The following is a 16,003-nucleotide window of genomic DNA, read 5'->3' as shown; positions in this document are numbered from 1 at the left end:
CCGCCACCACGCTTAGCAGTAGTGATTGTGTTCTTAGGCTGATGGGCTGTGTTGGCTTTGAACTAAGGCCAAAAAGTTCTACCTTAGCCTCATCAGACCACATGACCTTTTCCCACACGCTAACAGGAGATCCAGAGTGCCTTTCTGCATAATTCAGATGAGAATTGCTGTTCTTCTTTGAGAGAGGTGGTTTCTGTCTTGCTATCCTACCCCACAGCTCAGAATTGTGGAGAATGTCCTGGTGGTGTCATATTTAATACATTTCTTGATTATGGTTTTTACAGTGTTCCATATATTTAAGGTCTTTGATATCTTTTTATAACCCTCTCCTGATTTGTACCTTTCAACAATTCAGTCCTGGATGTTTCGGCAGCTCCTTTTTGCTCATAGATCTGCATTATCCAGCATTATAGAACAGATTAATCTGTTAGCACTCATTTTATAGTTACTGTCCTTATAAGGATGTGCAGAAGGCTTTCTGACCTAGATATGCATATGAAGTTCAGAAGCCACAAACCAAAAAAGCACTTTTAGTAATTGCTATGTGATACTGCCTCAACTCCAAAATGGTGTACTTAGCAATAATGTTAAGGTGCACAGAGTCTTTGAAATCAACATAAATTAAATACACAGTGAGTCAATTATTGAAAAGAGAATTTAATCCATCCTGACATAAAGACAATATTTACAGGTTGAAGGCATACTCTAGATTGATACACATGGCTAGATGTGTTAAATGTGTTCTGACAATAATTTGCCCTTGACATTGTCCTTATTACAACCACATAGCTCAGCTGGGGCTCAGGGCATCAGAGAACACTGTTGCATCTTAACTTCTTGACTGCAGTTAAGGTGAATATGGTACAAATTGTTTCATAGTGGACTGGGATGTCAAGTGAAATTACCTGAATCAAAAGGTAATCCTTTAAACACCTGCTAATTATTTGGCTGTGAGAAGCAGCCGAATGGTACAGGCTGGATGGTAGAGAATCTTGAGGGAGGCCACCGCAGAATTGTGGGTACCCATAATCCTCCGGCCTCCGGTCCACTGCGGCCTTCTCATTCACAGCATGCCTGTTCACCTAAGAACAGCCACCACATGCTGCAGCAGAGCAACATTGTCAAGAGGGGGTCATCTGGGGGGTGAGCATGGGGTTATTTTCTGTTGGGACGTCCTTTTCCCCCCTTCATCCCCTTACCCCCTTTCTTCCCCTTTCCTCCTTTCCCTGCTTTGCCCCCCTTGCCCTTTTGCCTCTGCTCCTTCCTCTGCATGCCCCTCATGTCCTTCTTCATTCTGCCGTCCACCACGCGGAACACCCCCTTCACGCCCGCTGGCCGCCGCACCTTCTTCCCCGCTCCCTTCTTGGCCACCACGTAGGTCACCTCTCTCTTCTCCTTCCCCACGCCCGCCTTCCTGTAGATGCTGAAGATGCACAAATGCAGAGGCAGAAGGAGAAAGGTTTAAAAACATGTTTTTTTATGATACAATACATGAGCTTGAATGTGCGTCTGCGTGCGTGTACATGTAGTGGTGTGCACAGCGGTGCGGTTATCACCTCTTGAGCTGGGCCATCTTCTCCCTCTCAGAGATGTCCACGGTGTTCACCACAGCCTCAGCCTTCTTCTTTGCTTGCTCCATCTTCTTCAGCATCTGAGAGACAGTGGGTAAAGACATGTGAGACACACAGACCTCTCTCCGCCCCTTTTCCTGAAAGCTCCGCCCTCCCTCGGCACCCCTCCTCCCACTGCTGTCAAGGTCCAGCTCTCCCCCGGCTCTCTCACCCTCCTCTTCTTGCGGGCCTTGGCCTCAGCCACCCTCTTGATGGGTCGGGCGTTGATCTCTTTCCAGCGCTGCTTGTACTCCTCCACCATTTCCCTGGTCACCGGCACTGGCTTCCGTCTATGTTTCTTCTCATCGTCGACGAACCACTCCGGCAACTCCGTCATGTACTCTGAGCACGAGAACCTGAGGACACGTGCGCGCACACAAACTGTGACAAGTATTTACTTACCAACACACACGCGCTCTCTCATACACCAACACATACATACAATGCTGCAACACACTTCCACACACCAACAAATAAAGATCAACGCGGTAGTAGAGTGTGTGCTGTGCGTAAGAGACCACTGTAACACTGTATCAGAACGGCTTACCTGTTGAAGGAGCCATCCATCAGGTCTCTCTGTTTTTTCTTGGAGGTGGCGATCTGACAGCCCAGAGCCAGGCCCTCTGGATCTAGAATGCGAGCACGCTTACCTGCAGACACAGCGAAATATACAGCAAGATATTAGACTTTGGGCATGATGACCAAACACGAGGCCGTGATTCATCCAGTTTGACCTGACTGGCTTCCAGTCTCCCGTTTCATCGCTACATCCCCATGCTCTTCTTCCTTGTGACTTACTCGTGCTCTCCACAGGCACCACTTTAAAGTCCGCATCATCATCTCCTCCTGCACCCCCACCAGACCTCCCTGCATTCTTCTTCATTTGGGCGATGTCCCTGTGGAGGCAGAACATCCCCACCAGTCCATTTAGAACTTTCCAAAGACTTTGCTTTGATTCAGCAACTGAATTTTGTTTAATCCACACAGTCAACAACAACTGTTTATATTTTATAAATGACATAGGGTAAATAACTATTTGAGAAATTAAGGGATTATGATGATACAGCATAGCTCTTTGACTCCGTCCAGATGGGCAGCAATTTGAATGACTTCTGACCTCTCGTCATCGCTGCTGCTGCTGTCGTCGTCAGAGTCGCTGTCAGTGTTACTCTCCTCCTGATCCTTGGTCATGTCCTCTGCTTCCTGGAAAGGCCCCGCCCCTTCCTCCTGCTGCTCAGCAGATGCATTTGCCTCTTCGGCCTTTCTCTTTCGGCCCTTCCCTGATGAAAAGCAGGGAGTGTGTCTCACAGCTGACATTACAATATCCGACTGCACACATCACCAAAACGCAGAGCATGCCTAACTACTGATGTTACTGAATCACAGGAGATCTCACAGCGAACAGTACAGTACCAGAGCAAGTCCTACAGAACCATACCATAAAGTGCATCTGATATGATATAGAACCACAGTGCATCTCACAGCTGACAGTGCAGAATCAGAGCGCATCTCATGGCTGAATCATTAGGTAGAGGCAATTCCAACACTGCATTATCCTTTCTGTACTCACCACTGGACTCTCTGCTCTGCAGCCTCTGTGTCTGCTTGATCTCGGTCTCTGCATCAGCATCCAAATCCAACTCTGCAAAGATGTCCTGAGCCACAGAGGGAAAATCAGACGGACAGGCTAATTGTCATAGGGTACCATTTCTCTGGAAATAATGTCTGCGTAAGTGAAGCATTTCCAGCTCGTCTGAATGTGTGTATCCGTATGTGTTCAGGTTTCTCACAAACCTTGCTGAACCACAAGGCAGTCTCACGGTCTCTCTTCTCCTCCTTTCCCTCGAGTTCCACCAGCAATTCATTGCCCTGGCCTTCCTTATCCTCTTCGTCCTCCTCCTCTACTTCAGCACTGAAGGACACCCTGCAGAAAACGGAGTAGTGCCAAAAAATAAAAGAAAAATTCCTTGGAAGGGTGACTGTTCTGTTTATGATAGTTTGCCGATGTAAAATTGTCCCAAAATGACAACCAGAGCCAAACTGGCACAGTGGAACTGTGGACAGGAAACGGTCACTGAATAAACAACTGTGATTCACACATCTCCACACGACAACCAATCACATCACTTGTGTGTCACTGGACACCAGAACTGCCACTGAAGATGGCCTTCAGGCATGGATTAACTCCTTAGACAAACTTTTGGCTTAAAAGCTTGCTATGTCTTTAAAATTGTTCTGTTGGGAAAAGGTACATTTGCTGTAGCAGCCTCCTAACAGTGGAAGCTGTAAGCCCAGGTAAGTTATCAATAAGCTTCCTTTCGTAAAACTAACTTCAAATCCTTGATTTTGTGCACATTTTAAAGACTCTTAAAACATTTTGGACAATGCCTTCTTGACTAGAACCTAGCCCATGGAGGAATGACAGGACCTGGATAGATTCCCAAGCTAGTTTCCGTGAGAACAATGAATTGGAGAACAGTGTCTGAACTCTACAAAACATCACCAAAAGCCACTCTGCAAATGGTTACCAATCTCTGACATCCAGATATATCACGGTTACCCCTAAGCACCCTCTGTAGTGTTCTAGATTGAATTTGTTCTGTTGCTGTGGGCTCATCATCAGCTGATGGCATGGCTGGGGTCAAAGCCAGCTCATAGTTGTCCGCCTTGACTCAAATCAAGCGCCTTAACCAGTGAGTGACTCAGGAGCCCAAATGACATTTTCACAAGACTGACTAAACAAGTAGTATTAGTTCTGTGACTTACTGTATGTATTAAAACTAACAACTGTTTAAATACCCACAGTCACAAGTGATTTAACCTTTGTTAAACTGACAAGTCAATCACTTTCCTGGCTGCCATAAATCACATAGAAAGCCATTTCCTTTATATTTCATTAACCAACTTCGATATCTGTTTTGGCTTGGTTTTGACCCTGTGTCATCAAATGGCAATGAACTACTTCAGCTTTGCTAGAGGAGTAGCTTCTTTTGTGTAGACCATACTCTTGCCTATACGTTTTCAATAGTGAATGGTTATCAAAATCCTACCTACAATAATGAGCAAGTACTAGGTATTGAAGTATGGAGTTGTAAATAGAGCGAGAAAAAAAAATTACTTTTTCTTGGGTGCTGTCTCCTCCAGTTTTTTTTCTCTTTCCTTTATTTCTTCCAGGTCGTCGGAGTCCAGGTCAGAGGCCAGGGAGACTCGGTCGCTCTCAGCGTCGGAGAGGTACAGGTCCTCCTCACCTTCCTCCTGCTCTTGCAAGAGAGCGTCCGCGCCCTTCATGTCTCCCTGTGAGATCTCCCACAGAGCCTGAGAGAGACCGGGAAGTTCTGATGTGACTGATCAAAGACTCTGGACAAGCATCTTCACCAGTGCCCGAAACATGCTCTCTGCATCACACCCACTCCCAGGTCTGTTGTTGCTGGTCGTACCTTGGCCTTGTTGATTGCGCTGAGTGAGAACATGGAGGAGTCGTTGCCATCGGCAATGGAGACACCTGGCAGGTCCATCTTCAGCTCGACTCTCTCCCTCTGCTTCCGGCGCTCCTTCAGCAGCTTCTTCTTCTTCCTGTTCAAAGAAACACAATGTACCTCAGCATGCTTTCCAGAGCTTAACAACCCACTGTATGTGGGCTGGCAACCTGTGGCTGTAAGTCTAGAAACCATGATCCCTACTGCATACTGCCCACCGGTAAGTAAGAAGCAAACATGCACAACAAAGCATGGGCCAGATGGACACAACTCAGGCCTAACTCACCGCCGCAGTTCTGCCAGCTCCTCGGCTTTGAGCTCGGCCAGCTTCTTGTCCATTTCCTCCTCTTCGTCCTCATCTTCCTCTTCCTTCACATCAGAGCCCTTTTTCTTGCTTGCTTGCTTCTCATCTGCATCACTCTCCCCTTCGCTGGAGCTCAAGCTTAAGAGGAAAAAGGGGGACACAGTCAGACACAAAGTAACCTCAACCTGCATTTATCCTAAATCCTATCATAAAGGAGCGTGGCCGTAAGACACTCAGGCTAAAAAAGAGAAGGAACCTGAAAACGCTGTGACATCCATTATATGGCAGACAGACAGGCAACCTAATAGTCCATACCTGATTTCCTGGTCAAGTTGCTTGGCCTCCTCCTTTAGTTTTTTGGCCAGATATCGCCGTAGCTTTCCCCTCCAGGACAGCAGAAGGCTGGTGAGCATTAACAAGAGGGATGACTCACATTTGTGAGAATGGGAGAAGGCAGCATTCTGTTCAAGGACTTGTGACAACAGCAGTACAGCAATGATTACGAAACACTCACCGGAGCTCCTTGCGGCCAAGCACCTTGATGTCACGACAGCACTCTTGGATCTCTTGCGTTGTAGAGGGATGAGAGGTCAACTCTGGGTTATCGAAAGATATCTGAGGAGAGGAGGGGACACAGCTGATTACGCATGCATGGAGGCTGACAAGAATTAAACCTCTGTTCTAATTTTTGTGACCAATTTTTTTAGTGCTTGTTAAATAATAGACAGGATTACCATGTACAATAGCAGGATGTACAAGACACAATAGCAGGATGATTACAAAAGCAAAACCCACAAACAAAACAAGACCTTTTCACAAACTGTCAGAGCTTGCTTAAAAAAAGAAGGGGGTGAAGTAATGTGTAAACATGATATCTATAACTCATTCAAAGCAATGAATTATTCAAACTGCCAACACGTTCTTAAAAACATCTTGTAGAGCATAAACATCCTCATTAACCCAATGATGATAAACATATGGCTGGAAATGTATCAACAATCTGTAACTGTGCTAGAGAGAGGGTTATTTACAATACATTACTTGCAACACACCAGCAACAAACCATACAAGTAAACAATTGGAAAATACAGGACCAAACTGAATAGTAGCTTTTTATCATTTATAGCAAATATGATACTCTATATCCTATGAGAAGCTACTAAAGCCATCTTGGTCTGCTGCCACAAGACTAAGGAAATGACGTCTAATGACGTTCTTTAATGCTTTCATTAGAAAAGACCAATGGTACAATTCACAGCCCGGGAACAAGAGGCCACTCAGACATTATAGAATGCTTAAGTATGTTCAGATGAATGTAATGCATGGGTCTCTATTACTCCAAGTGACTGAAGCTCCACAAAATAATCTGAAGCTGGAGGAATAGGGAGCACAGAAAAACAGGGAAGCTCAAATGGCCTTGAACATACACTTTAACTGCAGCTGCCCTGCCCTGTAAGACAGCTGCAATATGTTACATGTCTGAAAAATCTGAAGTTAGGCAATGCTTTAATTATGCTGAACATTTACAACAGATAAAATGTTGATGTTTATTCCAGGACAAATACATTTAAAAGCACGCCATCTCACTGGAATTACATGGGCCAAGGGCACTCGTTTTGAGTCATTATAAGGGACAAGGACAGATTTCCCCCAGGGGAATTTGTCGCTGGATAAGTGGATGAAGGTAGTAAATATTTAAATATTTAAAACTGGTGTGAATGAGGTCCTATGCTAGAGAAACAACGTAAAACATCATCGGCATGTACAGAAATTTTGTGCTCAGCTCCTCAAACTTCAATAGGTGAAGTCAATGGAACCTGACTGACTGCTTGTGCTGGGGGTTATAAGGAAAATGCAAACACAACAGCCTTAGCATTGGCTATGCTTTACAGAAAAAGGCTTGGAAAGGTAATATACTGTTTGAACCACAGCAAAAGGAGTGTTATAAAGTGTTTTTCTTATTGAAATAAAACCAGAGCCAAATCTAATCTTTACTAACACTGCCCACAAATAGTCCCACTCAAGGCTATCAAACACTGCTGGTTTAGGATCAGATTCGGTGACATGAATTACATGTAGTAACATCTTACATTTTAAGAAGCCAAGCTACCTTTAGAATAGAATAGAAGAATACAATAGACTTTATTGTCATTGCACGGTGGGGTACAACGAAATTGCAGGTGGTCTGCAACAGTTTTATTTTCAGAGCCAGACATCTACTTGACATTTTGACATCGGTGTAATACCAAAGTCTGGTGCAATACATAAATTCAGGACTTCTGCTTTTCCTTTGAAAAAGTGCTTTTGTTTATTTTCAATTATGGTGATTTGGTTTTGCAATTCTTTCGCTTTGATATTTTCTCAAGAAATGGGGTGAGTGGCAAATGCAATGCTGTTCCATCTTAAAAGAAAACCTGTCACCTTTAACATAGACTGTGGAGTTTTAAAATTGATGACCAGAGATTCAACTATAGTGCTGGTGGGAATGTTTTTGATTTGTCTATATCTGGGTTACAGTTTGCTGACACATCCTCCCACTATTAGCTGGAATTTCTAGGCTTAAATGGTACCACTGAGAGGACAGCACCTAAAAAAACTACTGAGAAAGTTTGGATAATGGGCATAGAGACCAGAGCAAGGCACATTTTATTTACGGAACACCCATGTTTATGTATACAAAAGCTCCCAGAATGAATCAACAATCTGTAAACAAAGCTTCCTGTCATTTTTCAATTCTCATGCACCCGTTTTGGTAATTTAGGCAACATGTTAAATCTCAAGTCACTAAATGCCCTGCAGCCTAGCCCTTACCTCACTGGCTTTGCTCAGGAAGTCCACTGGGTTCTCAGCTCGGAGGAACTCGGTCACTGAGAAGCTGTGATAAAGGGTCAGATCACCATCTGTGTAGCCCTCCGCCTGAAAGACAGCACCGTCAGCCCCATGAAGACTCCCTGATAGGCAGTCAGTCACATTAATGGTTACAGACAGACACAAACACATACCTTAGGTTTCTTCACAGGTACCAGCTCCTTAACAGTCTTTGCTTGAACCTCCACCTCTTTGAAGGCGTGTTTGGGGTCAAAAAATTTACCATCGATTTTGTCAGGAGCGAGGTAGCCTGCGGTGGATGATTTAGGGGAAGAACATTGTACTACAATAGCTGAAATATTCAGGAAGCAGCTAACACAAAACACCATCTATGCACATTCTGAACATTGGATCAGGTCTTGAAGAAGGGGGTTTCTGACAGGGAGCTCACCTTGGCAGATGACGAAGATCTCAGCAGACTCGTTACGCGAGGCCTGGGGCTTGGTGGCCTGGACCTTCTTGAAAAACTGCTGGAAAATCCACAGGAGGGGTTGGTAGTCCTTGGAGCGGAAGACCTTGGTGACAAAGCTCCCCCCCTTGGTCAAGAACTCGCAGGCGAGCTTAAGGGCCATAAGAGTGAGGTGGGCTGGTGAAACAAGGCAGAGAAAGAACCAATGAGAAAAACTTGTCAACAATGCTCACACTCACACACACACACACACACACACATACACACACAAAACTGGGGAATAGCACGCGAAGGAAAACGGTGTTGAGAAGGAGCTGGGAATAGAGGCGATGAGTGGGGTTCTGCTCTTTACCTTGGGAATAGGCATCGTGCTGCCAGTTCGCTCCTACATTGGGTGCTCCGTCATTCAGAACAACATCCACCTTCCATGTCTGCAGTTCCTTCCTGAGAGCCTGACAAAGATGGATCATTTCAACAGCTGTGTGACCAAATCTCTGGGTACACTTTAACGTATGTGTTTTTAACACCTGCAGTATGTTATCACTCCAGCAAACACATCAAGGTAAATGAGGACCAATGAATTCAAGGGTAAGGGATGACTATTCATTCAGAGAAGAATTGTATTTACTTTGCTGATTTAGCTGGCCAGATAAAATGGCTCTTTAAAAAGAACTGTTGATTAGAGATGCAGTTATTTTCAATAATTTAAATGCATTCATTTTATTAGACACTTTCTCCTGCCTGAACTTCCAACCTTTAGTCACTCATATTGATTAGTCTCATTTATCCAGCATGTTCCTTACCACCTAAATACGTCTTTCTGTTGCCCCCCTACCTGTCGGCACTTCTCAGTGGTGATGTCCTCCTGCAGTGTGACCACATTCGGAATGGGCTTAATGGGCACCAGGTCAACACCTTGAGAAAAGCATTGGTACAGTTTCTCATTTACAGCAACACGACCAAAACTTCATGATAAGGCTAAACACCATTCTAAATAGTAAACACTGGAATAGACTAGGATATCAAATAGGATTACGGAGAGGGAGACATCAAAAGATATGGAAACACAATACTGAAAACCTTGCAGTCGGGAGGGTTCTGAACTTACCAATGATGAGACTTGAAACTGGCATAAACTTGGAGGCGACCTGCAACCTGTGATGAGGTACAGCATATTTCAGAGGTTTCCAGAAAATTTCTCCTACAATCACATCATGTATTCGACAGTGTCAGAAGAGACACTCTGGCTATTGTTCTTCCAGAGTACCTGTTTACATATTAAAGACCTCTGCAAATACCTCAGATGATTATAATATATCAAGGTGTGCTCTCAGATTGCAGCTGCATTGAAGGGGAATCAATACATTACTTCAGAACATATTTTACAGAAATCATTCTTAGCTGATTTGAATCAGTCCCATCAATTACACTTCACTAAATGTGGAAATGTCACACTCAGTCACGGAGTGTTTGCGATCCACTCACCATCCACCAGGAGCAGCACACAGGTCCACCAGAGCCCGAGCCTTCTGAAGGAACTGAAATTTACGGTTCAGCTGAATGAGCTTGAAAGATGAGCGGGAGCGATAACCTAAGGGGGAAAGCCATCATTAACACTGGTAACAGCACTAACCAATTCAATCAAAGCAGGACAGGAGACGCTTTCTGCAGGACACCTAAGGTAATGGTTTCCTTACTTAACATTAAATGCAACAGAATGGAGGAACAAGGTGACACTAAAACTAGCTGTACAGCTGTGACTGAAAAAATAAAATAATGTATCTTAATCTGCAACTACCGGAATCGCTAAAATATTATGAATTTTATGAAGTTTAAGTATTGTCAAAATAGGACAACTACATTATAATAAAAGGTATTACAAAAACAGTTTTCGTCTACATTTTGCAATTTATCTGGACCCTCCACACCACAGTGCATGTGCTGATAAATTTGTAATAGCTTTATTATAATGTAATCGTCCTATTTTGACAACGTCAGATTATATTTTAGCGATTCTGATAATTGCAGATTAAGACATTTTTTTAATACCACAGTCAGTGTGGTGGCTTTGGTGTTAAGCGTGGTGTAGTCCTACTATAACGTTTGCTACATTGAGGTTAATATACAGACGTATACATGCACTAGTTATTGTAGCAGGTTGGGAATAACGCGTGTTTGAACGTGGTTAGTAGTGCCCTGTATATACACGCGTCATTCTGATAACTAGTACATGTATGCCTTAAGATCAATGTAACAAACGTTACAGTAGGACTAAAGCACCCTTGACACCAAAACCACCACACTTACTGTGGTAAAATCCCACCATAAATTAGAACTACACAGAAGAGAAGAGAAATGAGGGTTCGTGTTTGGGTAGGGGGGCGATGTGTAGTGTGAAGAGTAGTTTTTTTTCTAGCTAGGAGCTGTCCGGACAAATTCTTCAAGAAGGTGAACAGGGCTTACAAAAAATTTCATTGTTAAGCCGTTAATAAGCTTTAAATGACATGCTCTTAACACATTCTTTACTGGCGTTAGAGCGCAGGATATTAAGACATGTCTAGAAATTGTAATACCTGACACAGATAACCGGATCGTACATATTGCTGCTTCGTTACAGCTCACATACGATGTGTACCGACGCTAGCTAACACATAAATTACTGTACATCTGCGGGACATCTTTTGGTAAAGACAGCGTGCTACAGAAGGTTATTGGCAACAGAGATAGCTGTTGTTCGAAATGTAACAATTGCCTAGTTTTTGCGTCAATCCAGTTTGCCTGCAGTCTAGCAATTTAGCTAGGTAAATATGCAACTAACTTACCCGTCTCCTTTGCTAGATGATAGAATTTATCTTTCCTAGTCTTCCCGACTTTTAACTTCTTGCCCATGTCTGTCGCTGTGGAGGACTATAGATGTAAAAATACGCTTTTCTGCCGAATAATTTAAAAACACAAAAGAGCACACGATTTCTGACAAGGTCCCGAAAACAACACGTGTGAACAGTGTACGCATAAAATTTACGTCACGCGCACAACGTGTCGTCATCAATCTGCCGGTTTAAATGAAACTTTATTTATACCTTTAACACTTAACATGCCAGCTTCACCGCCGACGTCTAAAGTACATACGGCTACAACCTAAGGTCAATAACACAATACTTGTCCCCGCGCTTGGATATCACCAGATGTTTTGAAGTGGTGTTTACTGTTGTCACAATGATCCCTTTTAAACTGTGCTCTGTTGCTAAATGGTTTCAGAGAATTTCATATTAGGATATTAGGAATATTAGGAAAAAAGACAGTGTTTCAGATGTTTTGCATGTGTACTTTATTTTTCACAACCTTTAAAATACCATACTGAAAAGCCCTTGAAAGTTGCAAAGATTAATTGATAACAGTATAATAATAATAATAATAATAATAATCAGCAGCAGCAGCAGCAGCAGCATTTGAATTCCAAATAATGGGCAACATCAATGTATAAATTTATATGAGTTCCACAGTCACTGTATATCATTCCCCTCAAATCAAATAAATAAATAAATAAAATTTTAAAAAATCCTCCTGATTTGCTTAATTCATCTTGCTTGTTAGAAAATATTTATATAAATTATATGCTGATGCTAATATACACTATTATAGGCGTATGTCAATTGACCAAAAGCAACCATGACTTTTAAGAATGCTCAACTGGATTACTGCAGTGGTTCCAGACTGAAGGACATCAGCAAATAGATGTGCTTTAAACCACCTATTTTTTCAACAGCCTATGTAAAAGGCAGACCTCATTTTACAGCTGGTGTCAGTTGTAGTGCAGCATCTGTCCGATTGGCTTTCCATTTGGGGCAGGCTGCCCTCTACTGGCCCATGTGCGCCATTTCCACTGTTTTTTTTTTTTTTTTAAACTCCCGTCTCAGCACAAACCAAGCCCTGGCTTTCTTTACTTCAGCAGGCAGGCCATTTCAGATTTAAAAACATCTATTGATAAAATAAAACGCCAATCCATCATAAACGAAAGAAGAGATATTACCAGAAAAATCTGTAAAAAAAATTAATGTTGTGGAGATTTACTTACCTGTGAGAATAGATTTATTAGCAGCGGTTTATAGTATAAACAAGGAGCTTAACAGCTCCTTAACATCTTAACGGCACAATTCTTGAATTGGCAATTTGATGTCCATCTAAAATATGTACAGGCTGCATGCCCTGCCGTATTGCAAAGCATATGAACTTTTATAGGTTTTGTAGTTATATTTTCAGCACACATTTTTGTATCAATCCTAGTCCCATGGGTACCGTGTAAATGTTATCCTCAGAGGGTCTTTTACACAGTTTGCTTAAGAGGGAAGAGTGGCCAGAAGGCCAAGATCAGACTAAATGCAGAGAATAGGCGGAGCTCACAGGTGAGTGTTAGGAGTGCTGGGAGGGGGTACATGAAGGTGTCAGTCAGGCCTGTTAGAGGAGCGGTTGTTGATCAATCCAAGAACAGAGAAGGCACCTGCAGCCGCTGTCACCAAACTGATGGCTCCGATCGCCTGTGATGCCTACAGAGACACAAAATCAGTATTACATTGGGGTTATGTTATGTGAAAAGACAGGTTTGAATTTGCACTGGATTACTCTGTGAATTTTGCTTTCTTCAATGGAGTTCAGGAAAAGTGATAGTAACAGATAATGTTTGAAAGCGAGGTTATATTTTGTGGCTATGTAATTTGAAAGTGAGGAAGTTGTTGAAAGATAGATTGTATTGCAAGAGGTCAAGACAGGACAGAAATGCAATTCATCGGAGAATGTGAAAGATACAGTCAGCCTGAGACACTAAAAAACAGCATGAATTTATCCACCATTTCCTCTTCTGCAGAACAGATAATTCACTGATCTTCCTCATAGAAACAGAAGCATACTTAACCAACAGCCCAGTGAGTTGCAGCTTGCCATTTTTGCCTGACAGAAATGCTCAAACAATTGTTTAGCAGTGCATGAAACCTTATGGCTGGAGGTTTCGGCATTTGTCATCAAACGGTAATACTGACCAAAATTCCCCCAAGTTGTATTTGCATGTCATGTAATCTAAATCTTAAAATCAATCATCCAGTCACGTATGGTTTTGGGAAGTGAAGTCGAGCAATCTGGCATAAATAGGCAATGTGATGTATATTATGATGGTATATTTTGAGGTAATTGGTCAATTGAAGTAGTGCAACATTAAAATGTTTATCATTAGAGCAAACAATGATCATTGTGTGAACTCTCAACATAATGGTTATTATTGTGACTGTAGAGAAACATGAAGCACAAAATATTGCTTCTTCTTAGAGTACTGTACAGCTGCATCAGCTCAACTTTGTTGCTGGTGTTATGCCATGTATTGATGAATTCATCATTTACATAGTCAGCTTCATTGAATGAAGCACTGAGATCTTGTTTCTGAAATGGTATTCTGCATAATGTACACCATAGGATAGGAGAATTTTTTTTTTTTTTTTTTTTTTTGCATTGTTCAAGTGATGACCTTGTGAGATACCACAATTTTTATGCCTATTCCCTATCGCTTTCCAATATCACATTGCCTTATTTTTATGACATATAGTTTTATTTTATTAATCCTATTTTAAGATTATTTTTATTAATTTTGTATTAATTATTATTGTTCCTTTGTAAAGTACATGCTTTAATATCATAGATGTATTGTATGTTTGCCATACCAATAAATCGAATATGAAAGAACCGATGAGCAAGACAAAACAAGAGAGTTTGTGTGTGTGCATGTGTGTGTGTTTGTGATAGAGAGAGAAACAGAATCACATAGAGAGAGAAAGAGACCTGTTCAGACACCCCTTCCCCATAGCGCAGCAGAGTGACAAAGTGCTCGCAGTTATTGCCCAGCAGGTCATATGACACTTCTTGCCCAATGAAAAGCTGGGCTCGGTGAATGATGTCACAGACAGGCAAGGGGGTGTGGTTGTCATCATATTTATTGTTGATTCGGAATGAGTTGCTCCCCACCACCTCCTTTAGCAGCTGCATGCGGACAACTGCTTTCCGGCTAAAGACAGACTTCACACTGGACACGGCCGTTGATTGGCCCTCCTCTGTGAAAGGAAGCGTGTATGTTTTAGGTGAAATACAGTTGTGGTGGATGCAAGTAGAGCAAGGCAACAGTGTTAGTAAATACTTACCCACTGGTGTTAAGTTGACGATATAACCATCACCCAGATACAGAGCCCAGTGCTGATAGGCTGGTCTGAAGATCTCAATAAGGTCACCAGGCTGAGGTCTCTCAGGAGGGTCAAAACGATCGGGTTCATTTGACGCCATCTAATTGAAGAGACATTGGGGGTTGGGGAAGAAAGAAAGAAGGCCATTAAATTATTGGGGCTAACTATTTAAATTCATCAGACACCAACATATAGCCACATAATTATGACAATCTGGAATGTATGTTTATTTTAACACTATTCTGTGTCTAATCCCTAAGTCACATTTAGTGTTACAGACAATCCTATACAATAACTTTTGCATTTTTGTGATACAAACCAGTGACATAATTTTTTTTACTTAGTCCATTAGTTCATTTACTTAGTTCTTACTGGAGCACCAAAGAAAGACTGGGCTAAACACTGTGAAGAATAGTCCCCTGATGAACTGAAAGTACAGTCAGCTCCCTATATCTGCATATTGGACAATTGTATACTGCATTTTATTGGATAATGTAATTGATTGTAAGTTAACTGATTTGCTTAATCCTGTTATATGCATACTCTTATTAAGAGCATAACATCATAAAAATGATCAAGAATCAACATTATTCATGCTTTGAACATATTACTATAAGGCCCATACTTTCAAAAATACCAGAAAAGTCAATCTATTGTACAATTGTTTGCTGAAATAGAACACAGACTTCTGCTACTATTTCTGTGCACTGAGATAGCAGAAAACCAACAATTCCACAAATTTCAAGATGAGTGAATTTTCCAAATTAGCACACCCTTTTCCCTTTGATTTTTTATTTGTACAAACTACTACATTCTACTACATTATCCTTTTTGTCATTTGCCAGTGAGTTATAGGAATTCATAGTTTTAGAATAGCAAACATATGACTGTTCATGTTTTAGTAGCTGTGCTGCTTGAAAACACAGATCTTGTTGTTCTTGGCTTTTTCCTGGTCACTTTAATGCATAATGTATGTGGCTAGCTGGTCAAGAACTCAAGGATGCTCCCATTTTTTGGACAAAAGTTCAGACAATGCATATACTTAATACTTATATGCTAAACTCTTAATATAATCCACATAAAAGCAGTAGGTACAGTGGAATTTGATCATAATTCGA

General features: G+C 42.0%; 2 protein-coding genes across 2 annotated transcripts; both read right to left on the bottom strand.

The window, feature by feature from the left end:
• Window positions 1-746: 746 nt before the first annotated feature.
• Window positions 747-11,664, bottom strand: ftsj3 (FtsJ RNA 2'-O-methyltransferase 3). The gene is made up of 21 exons (XM_036521355.1): window positions 11,490-11,664; window positions 10,153-10,258; window positions 9,776-9,822; window positions 9,503-9,582; window positions 9,020-9,119; window positions 8,650-8,844; window positions 8,393-8,508; window positions 8,202-8,306; window positions 5,905-6,005; window positions 5,706-5,792; window positions 5,373-5,528; window positions 5,048-5,183; window positions 4,729-4,925; window positions 3,405-3,534; window positions 3,181-3,265; window positions 2,728-2,890; window positions 2,409-2,506; window positions 2,158-2,260; window positions 1,783-1,966; window positions 1,557-1,651; window positions 747-1,423 (listed from the first exon to the last, which is right to left on the bottom strand). The coding sequence occupies exons 1-21, from the start codon at window positions 11,554-11,556 to the stop codon at window positions 1,156-1,158; spliced, it is 2,619 nt and encodes an 872-aa protein (XP_036377248.1). The 5' UTR covers window positions 11,557-11,664; the 3' UTR covers window positions 747-1,155.
• Window positions 11,665-13,109: 1,445 nt separating this feature from the next.
• Window positions 13,110-14,985, bottom strand: LOC118771099 (phospholipase A and acyltransferase 1-like). Its single transcript, XM_036518980.1, has 3 exons — window positions 14,847-14,985; window positions 14,491-14,759; window positions 13,110-13,211 (listed from the first exon to the last, which is right to left on the bottom strand). The coding sequence occupies exons 1-3, from the start codon at window positions 14,983-14,985 to the stop codon at window positions 13,110-13,112; spliced, it is 510 nt and encodes a 169-aa protein (XP_036374873.1).
• Between the last annotated feature and the right edge of the window lie 1,018 nt (window positions 14,986-16,003).

This window comes from Megalops cyprinoides, chromosome 2 (assembly GCF_013368585.1).
Source record: "Megalops cyprinoides isolate fMegCyp1 chromosome 2, fMegCyp1.pri, whole genome shotgun sequence".
NCBI lineage: Eukaryota > Metazoa > Chordata > Actinopteri > Elopiformes > Megalopidae > Megalops > Megalops cyprinoides.
The sequence above is the reverse complement of the archived record's forward strand: the minus strand, read 5'-3'. Positions and strand labels throughout refer to the sequence as shown.

Excerpts from the sequence above, each read along its gene's own strand:
- LOC118771099 (XM_036518980.1), bottom strand. The coding sequence starts at position 14,985 with ATGGCGTCAAATGAACCCGATCGTTTTGACCCTCCTGAGAGACCTCAG. Across the intron at positions 14,760-14,846 it reads CGTCAACTTAACACCAGTGG|AGGAGGGCCAATCAACGGCC; the intron begins GTAAGTATTTAC and ends TTCCTTTCACAG. Across the intron at positions 13,212-14,490 it reads GGGAAGGGGTGTCTGAACAG|GCATCACAGGCGATCGGAGC; the intron begins GTCTCTTTCTCT and ends GTGTCTCTGTAG.
- ftsj3 (XM_036521355.1), bottom strand. The coding sequence starts at position 11,556 with ATGGGCAAGAAGTTAAAAGTCGGGAAGACTAGGAAAGATAAATTCTAT. Across the intron at positions 5,793-5,904 it reads CTTGGCCGCAAGGAGCTCCG|CCTTCTGCTGTCCTGGAGGG; the intron begins GTGAGTGTTTCG and ends AATGCTCACCAG. Across the intron at positions 5,529-5,705 it reads CAACTTGACCAGGAAATCAG|CTTGAGCTCCAGCGAAGGGG; the intron begins GTATGGACTATT and ends TTTCCTCTTAAG.